Source organism: Priapulus caudatus, unplaced genomic scaffold (assembly GCF_000485595.1).
Source record: "Priapulus caudatus unplaced genomic scaffold, Priapulus_caudatus-5.0.1 Scaffold1066, whole genome shotgun sequence".
Lineage (NCBI taxonomy): Eukaryota > Metazoa > Priapulida > Priapulimorpha > Priapulimorphida > Priapulidae > Priapulus > Priapulus caudatus.
The window spans coordinates 18,589-27,676 of record NW_014578127.1 but is presented as its reverse complement, the minus strand read 5'-3'; the positions used below and the strand labels follow the sequence as shown (position 1 = coordinate 27,676).

The following is a 9,088-nucleotide window of genomic DNA, read 5'->3' as shown; positions in this document are numbered from 1 at the left end:
TTGTGATCATCATGATCAGTTAGCCTATGATCACCATGATCAGTTAGTTTATTATCATCATGATCAGCTAGTTTGTGATCATCATGATCAGTTAGCCTATGATCACCATGATCAGTTAGTTTATTATCATCATGATCAGCTAGTTTGTGATCATCATGATCAGTTAGCCTATGATCACCATGATCAGTTAGTTTATTATCATCATGATCAGCTAGTTTGTGATCATCATGATCAGTTAGCCTATGATCACCATGATCAGTTAGTTTATTATCATCATGATCAGCTAGTTTGTGATCATCATGATCAGTTAGCCTATGATCACCATGATCAGTTAGTTTCTTATCATCATGATCAGCTAGTTTGTGATCATCATTACAACTAATTAACCTGTAACCTATATTATACAGAATGTCTCAACCTCACTGATGAATCCTACCCGTATACTCCACACCTCTACATATTTATACAATGTATGGATATGATCATCGTGGTAATAGTGATATTTATTAGCTAATTAGTAATACATAATCCTACATCTATTCGCTTTCTCGTTCGATTTCTCAGAAATGTTGCAGTTTTACAAGCGCACTCGCGTGAATTGTACATAGTGTGAATCACGGGCGCCAGTTCGCGGTACATCAGTTATTATACTCGGCTGCTGTTACACTTCGCAGTGAGTCTGTTATTACACTCGGCTGCTGTTACACTTCGCGGTGCGTCTGTTATTACACTCGGCTGCTGTTACACTTCGCAGTGCGTCTGTTATTACACTCAGCTGCTGTTACACTTCTAGCTTGGCTTGGCGATTGAATGTGATACGGCAAGCTTGCAGTGCTGTGCCATGGTATGCAGCTACTCAATCATAAAAGTTTACACTCGCCACACACCACGTATACGCACCCACTTCAACGATCCCGCACGCACACGCACCAGAGCTACGCTCCGCACCCACCCACGCGCACGCACGTATTCTAGGCACCCACACTTACCCATCTAGGAGCACACGCACGAAGTGTGCATCTACTCGGCCGACAAAGCAAAGCGTAGCCGCTCATACGCCACTCGCCCACGTACACGCACACGCACTCGCTTGCGTGCGTCAACTAGGTCAGCACGTACAAAACAACGTATGCAGTTCTCCTTTAGGCTTAAATGTAATTATTCGAACTGAATGTATTCTTTACGGTAATGCTGTTGCGTTGTGTCGGCATTTTATGCTGGAAGTTCCCGGCATAAGTCTGGAATCGGTAGAGGGCCTCGGTTTCGTTCGGTAAAGCTCTTGCGCGCTATGAGCACGCAGCAGAAGGTGTAGTTCCCTCGGTGCATCTCATTGTTGATCCATATGTTAAGCCCATGTAACCCATTAAAGCACCTGCCCCAGTAATAGCAGCAAGTTGATATTCGTGGTGATAGCCAGGTCTCGATTTTCATCAGTGGCTCGCCAGTGCCACACACACACACACACACACACACACACACACACACACACACACACACACACACACACACACACACACACACACACACACACACACACACGCGCACTCATGCACACATACACACATAAATGCACGCACACACACGCGAACGAATAAAGGCACACACGTACGCGCGCAAACGAACACTCTCTCTCGCGCGCACTCACTCACCCGGGTCATGGTGTTACCAGTGTTGTTACTCAGTAACGTGCTTGTAAAGTCCGTCACCATGGCGATGTCCTTGTAATCGACCTTCCAGATAAGGCTTGCCAACTCTTGTTCGTATCGCCAGTTTCTACGCGAACAAACAATGACGGTGGTTTTATCATCATGTTAACACCCGCCCTAGCATAACACCAGAGAGAGGGGGGAGAGAAAGAGAGAAATAAAATCGGGAGAAAGAAAGAGAGAAGAGGGTAGACAAAACAAAAGGGAGATAACAATATGGAGATAAAAAGATCAGAAAGAAGACGCAAACAGAGAGAGGGAGCGAGAGAGAAAGCGAGCGAGCGAGAGCGAGAGAAAGAGAGAGCGCGCGAGAGAGAGGGGAGAAGAAAGAGAAAAGGGGAGCGCGCGCGAGAGAGAGAGAGCGTGCGAGAGAGAGAGAGCGTGCGAGAGAGAGAGAGAGAGCGAGAGAGAGAGAGAGAGGGGAGAAGAAAGAGAAAGGGAGAGCGCGAGAGAGAATATTAGCACAGTGAGCGCCTGTCTGTACGTTCATAAACTAATCAGCGAATCAGCTACTGATACATTAGTTCCACACAATTTAAACGCGTTTTTAATAATTAATGTAAAAAATCGCGGGACTGCGAACGCGGGCTAATAACAATAATTTCCCAGTGTTAATTTTCTCTTGCTGCTTCTACTAATGAGGTAGTGGAATAGTGTGGGTGCAATTAATAGCAGCATAGTCACGAAGCCTGCGGAAACACATCGCTGTCATGGTATGCACGCCTGTTCACAAGCCGAGTCTATACGTATATATATATATATATATATATATATATATATATATATATATATATAATGTCAGCATGTATTGCCCTATCTCCTCTAATCAACTAGTGAATAGCTTGTGCATTGTTAGCGCCTGGTGACTTCACATCATGACGATATTGCTGAGAGGAATATGAAGTGTTTACAGTCAGAAAGCAATATAGAGCCAGCCAACGAGGGATTGACCATTTTCACTATGGTCATTATTTCGCATATATTGCCCGTTTTCATACGAGATGTCATAGTTGGAAACACTTTATAAAAACACGGCGAAAAGATGAAAGCACATCTAAAAGCAATCTATAGCACTACGGCCACCGCGCAGCATCATAATGATGTTTTTTATTCGTTTTTTTTCTCCAGAATTCAATATCTCATGCACACACTTATGCAGGCACACACGCGCACGTACGCATTAACGAACGTACGCACACGCATACACACGCACACGCACATGCACGCACGCACTAACGAACGCATGCACACACACTCGCGCGAGAGCGCGCACTCATATGCAAGATAACGAATTCGCTTGCTTGATGCATATCAGCTCTCTAACGGTGAGCTCCTAACAGTCCCCGCAGTACACTTCATTCTCGTTGAGATGTCCCCACACGCACGCGCCTAACGACGAATAAGTCATTAGCTACTAGTTGACATGTGTCAGTCACTCTTGATGACACTATATAAAGGCCCGAGGCTGTCAACAGGCGGCGGTGTGTCATCAGTAAGAGCCCTACCTGTAGACGAACCCCAGGATGATGACAAAGATGAGTAAGGCACCACCAAGCGAGCCTAGGATCTCAGGAAGCCAGGCTAGAACACACGTGACATCATTAGCATCACCCCGGCTGACTAGCCTCCTCTCCACGTTTGATGACGTCAGCTAACGTCATCAATAGCGTGCCAGTCATTGGTTATTGTTAAGGTCACCGACGTAGCACGCATGTAATCTAGCTCTGTCATTATCCAACCAGGGTCAAACTATACTATCCAAACGAACCCGGTTCCAGCAATATATAAATAGTGTTGATGTTTGTCTTTGATTATTCTTTATTTGATATGTAACCACATTTTTCTATAGCACGGGCGTACGTTTGCGGGTCACCTACAAAGCTGGCCTATATTTATCTTTGATTATTCACTATATTTGATATTATATACCACCTACACTTCTCTACAGGACACTTCTCGTTCCTGAATCCACACTCTGGCTCGTCGATGGGCCAATGTCCCGATATCCACTCTATGCTGTCGTTGGAGTGAAGCTTTAGGTCCTGTGTATGAATAAACTCCTCGTATTTCGCACGATCAACAAACCACCGCCGATAAGCGCCAATACGATGTTATTTAATAATAGAGGGACTTCCTTCCGTGTGATATCGATCTGAAGAAGGACAGTTTTAGCAGCATGGTTGGTGTACAGAGGCCAACGTCAGCTGCTTGGTTGAATGACTACGCAAGCTTGCAGGCTGCCATGTATGCAAGCTACTCAATCATAAAAGTTTACATTCGCACCCACCCACGTATACGCACCCACTCACACGCACCCAGCAACGCACACGCACCCAGTAACGCTCACGCACCCACCCACGCGCACGCACGTATTCATAGGCACCCACACGTGCCCATCTAGACGCACACGCACGAGCGTGCACATACGCGCACACAAACGTAGCCGCATACGCACTCGCCCACGTACACGCACACGCACTCACTTGCGTGCAGTCACCTACGCACACGTACAAAACAACGTATGCACGTCTCTTTAGGCTTAAATGTAATTATTCGAACTGAATGTATACTTACAGGTAATGTGCTTGCGTTGTCGGCATTTAGCTGGAAGTTCCCCACGGGCATAAGTCCGTACGCCTCGGTTCCGTTCGGTAAGCTCTTGCGCGCTATGAGCGTGTAGTTTCCCTCGGCATCTCCATTGTGATCCATGTGCACCATGTAACCCATCGCACCTGCCCCAGTCATAGCAGCAATGATAATCGTGATCGAATAGCCAGCGATCTTCATCACTGGCTAGCCAGTGATCATCATGATCAGCTAGTTTGTGATCATCATGATCAGTTAGCCTATGATCACCATGATCAGTTAGTTTTGTGGACAGATCTCGGTCATAACTCCCTCATTAGTGTTTAGAATCGGGAAATAACATCGAGGGTATAACGGGATAGCGCTCGCTCTCAAACAGCTACAGACTGCACCTCCCTGTGTGAAAATTGGCCTGGCATTCATTGCACAAGCGACTCATACTGGCTAGCTGACTGGCATCGTTTCGACATCGCCCTAAGTAGTGTAATCTGCGGCCAGCTTTGTGACGGATGCAGTCGGTGATCGTTTCAATTTCAGAGAATATCGATCTCGTGACGATCATGTATCGGAACGTTTCACCGTGACTCCGCCGCGCCGCGCTTTATGTCAGTTTCTGTCAGTCACTGACGGAGCTCGTGCGAGTATTGATCTAAAACACTCCTGTCATCCTGCTAAACACCCCGGACCTCACTGTGACAGCGGTCCGACCCGCTAAAATTGAACCAAGAGCGTTGAACACATTTCAATCGTTTGCGCGCGCGAGCGTGACTAGCGGACGATTTCCGGCTGACCCCCTCCTGACCTTCACGTTAGGCTCATTAACCTTCAATCAGCTGGCGATATTAGTATCTTAATGCCATGTAGCCGGTGTAATCAATAAACACAATAATGAACGCGTGAAACTAATGCTTACTGCTCTCCGCGGGATTTCGAAAGAATGCATTAGAGAATATGTTATGAAAATATAAAACGGATGAATAAACGGATCTCGGTCGATGTTATGGGAAGCGATTGTACTTTTCATTCCAGCCTCTACCTTGTACTACCCCTTATGTCTAGTTTCATCCGTGTGGCTCAGCGTGCCAACACTAATTCGAGAGTCACCAAGATATAAACTAGCACTCAGTCTCTTGTTAATATTTTAGATTAATTTCGAAGTTAAGGATACTCTCCACCTTTTGCACGGGTATTGCTCGATACAACGTTTATTGACGAATGAATCGAATCAATCACTTGTTTTATTTATAGAGGAGATATATCTCTATGCTCAAGGCAAAAAATTTCATGAAATTTCCAGCACCTAATTATGTTACCACCAAAATTTTGAATTTTTATGTATAAATGGTATTTCTCTATTACCAGAAAGAGTGAGGATACAAAATTTTCGCCACATGTTAAGCACAATATGTACCAAAATATTCCATCAGGATTTTTCTTTAAGTGTCATATTCACCGAGAAAAATAAAAAAAAACTGCCTAAAATTCAAGTCGCACGTTTGAATTTAAAATTTTTGCGAATAAAGAGATATAACTCATAAAATACGGCACCTTTACAGCAATATGTTACCATTAAAACGAGTGTAAAATTTAATTATTCCGAGTTGTAATCACAGAGAAATATCCATTTATACATCGACTACTAAGTCAGAAATGGGAACGGAGAAATCAGCGTTTTTCTGACGTCAGCCGCGGCTCACTACACATGTACGCGGGCAAGCAAAACGCTCTGACAGTTCACATGTACCGTTATATGGAGAAATGAGCATGTACACAGGTGGCACATAGTGTTAGCCATCGAATAAAGTTGAAAATGAAAAATCGGTAAAAATTTCCCTAAAACCTTGAGAGTATCCTTAAATTACTTTACGTTACCTCATTGGTTCCTAAGCTCATATGACTCTGCGCAACTGCTGTAACAGCGCATAGAAATATAGAGAGACACTATGTAGTAAGTACACGGAGACTCTATATAGAGAGACTAACTAGTATATTATTTAAGAAACAGCGCAAGCAAGTGCCTGGAATAAAATCCAATTCATTTTCAAAATCAAGCGAGTTTACCTAAATTCCTGAACATTTTTTCGCTGACGACCGAGTTTCGGTGGAATACCTCTATAAATATTTTACCGTAAATCATATCCCGCTGGGGTTAATTATCATCATAAGCAGTAGCACTGATGTAACAGAGTAATGAATCGATCCACTCCACCTCCCAAATAGTATACACACACGCTGAACATCACTAAATATCATCGCGTGCGACTAGAGAAAAGCGCGCGGAAACCAGCGTTTGCTGACTATGGTACGTCTGCTAAATGACGTACGTTCTCGCGTGACGCACGGCCACGTGACTCTTTATCGCCGTCTGCGCGTGCGCGTGTTAATAGAAGACCCGGATGTCCGCTGCGATCACGTAACGAGCCAGAATTCCGGCAAATAACTCCCCGGCTACGGATATCCCTCCGCGGAACGGCTTCACACAATCAATCTAATGCATGTCACGTGCTATGTCGCGCGTTCTCACAGAAAAAAACCTCGCAGTTACTTAATTTCACCAATGTAGTTTATTCGCTGATCACTGATTCGTAACCCCCGAATTTTTTAATTGGTGTGCAGAAATCATAGTGGATTTCATTAAAGTACTATGATGCGACGTCGCATCTGTTATTTTAGGGCCAATTGATTATTACAAGTGAGAGACCTGCGCATGCGTACAGGTACCCTCTATTCCACATGTCATTAGTTTGCTCCTAACTGCTGCGGCTGTCTTTCACACAACGACGCGTGCGTTTCCTATTCTGATTTAATACCAATAATTCCAGCTACGTCCTGACGATACAGCAAATATAATTGGATTATTAAAAACCAACATGGCGCGCACGGCGCTTTATGAATTATCATTATAGCAAGTATATAGTAATCATGGCAACTAAATGATAACCGTACTTCGTTGAATAGCACACGCGTATACGTAATGAGTGGCCGTCTTCCTTACAACTGCATGTCGAGCAAGACATTATTATGATGTTGTAGGGACATCATGTAAATGGCCAAGAATTTTTCTCTCGGTCTATACGATCCTCAGCTGAACCTGGCATTGCTAGACGACAGGCTGGGCGGACGGGAGCAGTGTTCACTGGACAGCGCAGCTGCTACGTGCGACGGAGAAAGATAATTATAATTCAAGGCGCTGAGAATTGTTCGCGGACATGCGACTTGCGACTTAGTGAGTGTATTCGTGCGTACGTGCGCGTGCGCGTCAGTGTGTGTGTGTATGCGAGAGATTATGTGTGTATGTGTGTGTGGGATGTGTGTGTGTGTGCGCGCGCGCACGAGTGAGAGAGAGAGGAGAGCGAGAGATGGGGAAAGGGAGAGAGAGCGCACGCGTGTATGTGTGTGCGCGGGAGTGCGTGCGTGTGTGTGTGTGCGGGAGTGTGTGCGGGAGCGCGTGCGTGCGGGCGTGGTGGTGGGCGCTGTACTGTATGGCACGGCCTGCTTTTATATATAATACTCCGCTCTCCCCGTTATGTTTGAACAAATGCGACATGACTAGCATAAACAGTGCGCGTTTAGGATCCATCGACTTGCTGTCGAAAGTTTTCCCGCGTTAATTGAATCAACCTCAAACTTCTGACGCTGGCTCTGGCGGCAGTGGTTCCGCGATCATACCCATCGTTGAACATCGTCCGACATAGTTCACGCAGCCAAGCGAAATTTTATTTTGATGAAATTAAAGCGATTTTTATTCTCACTCATTTAAAATATCAATAATTAATGCTTGGCGTGGACAAACGTAGAGCGCGTATAACGCTGCATCTAAAGTTATCCCATATTAACGTGAACGTATAGACTATAGACGTTCATATACTCATCACGCACGCGCGCACGCACCGACTGCGCAGGAACAACGCACAAACGCGCACTTTTTATCCTTGATCTCTCCTAATTAATTTCGGGGCTGTGATTGGATAGCTGGAAGCCGACAGCAGCCTGCTCCGCGGAAGTCTTTTTTAAGTGACACGCACACACTGACATGCGACAACTCTAATGCGGAAGGACTGCCGTGAAATTAATCCTCAAACGATCCACACTAAACCAATTAAACATAACGCATGCTAAGCTAGGCTAGGCTATGCTATGCTATGCTACGCTACGCTACACTATGCTATGCTATGCTACGCTATGATATGCTATGCTATGCTATGCTACACTACTACGTTAAACTACGCTAAGCTATGCTATGCTGTGCTATGTTATGCTATGATAGCTATGTTAAGCAATGCTATGCTATGCTATGCTATGCTATGCTATGATAGCTATGCTATGCTATGATAGCTATGCTATGCTACGCTAAGCTACACTACGCTATGCTGTGCTATTCTATGATAGCTATGCTACGCTACGCTATATAGATAGATATCAGGAGTAAAGAATAACAATATTACAACTCCACTCCTGATTACTCCTGATAGATATATTACCATCTTGAGTCGACCAATGGAGTAGAGCGTGTTGTGAAAGTAGAACGGTGTCATCTCCAGATACTGGTTCACCTGCTTGCGGAATGTCTCATACAGCGGGTAGATAGGTGGCGCTATTGCGATGCCGAGAAACGATCGGTACGCCTCCTGGAGGACAGGCGTCGCCTTGCCCTGAAACACTCCTAGCAACAGGTGCCAGCACTGTAGCAACATCGTGGTCATGTTTGGAACACCGATGGCAACGCGTGACAACACTGTGATAACACTGTAGTAACGTACAGAACACACACAGAAACGCGTGACAACACTGTGATA

The 9,088-nt window shown here is 45.1% G+C and overlaps 1 protein-coding gene across 1 annotated transcript in view; it reads right to left on the bottom strand.

The window, feature by feature from the left end:
- Window positions 1-9,088, bottom strand: part of LOC106815214 (guanylate cyclase 32E-like) — a 48,312-nt gene that overhangs the window by 25,190 nt on the left and 14,034 nt on the right. Inside the window, exons 5-9 of the mRNA XM_014819642.1 lie at window positions 8,774-8,955; window positions 4,281-4,499; window positions 3,643-3,748; window positions 3,212-3,287; window positions 1,650-1,773 (exon numbers count right to left, since the gene is read on the bottom strand). Coding sequence (XP_014675128.1) covers window positions 1,650-1,773; window positions 3,212-3,287; window positions 3,643-3,748; window positions 4,281-4,499; window positions 8,774-8,955 — 707 coding nt within the window. The remainder of the gene's footprint in view (window positions 1-1,649; window positions 1,774-3,211; window positions 3,288-3,642; window positions 3,749-4,280; window positions 4,500-8,773; window positions 8,956-9,088) is intronic.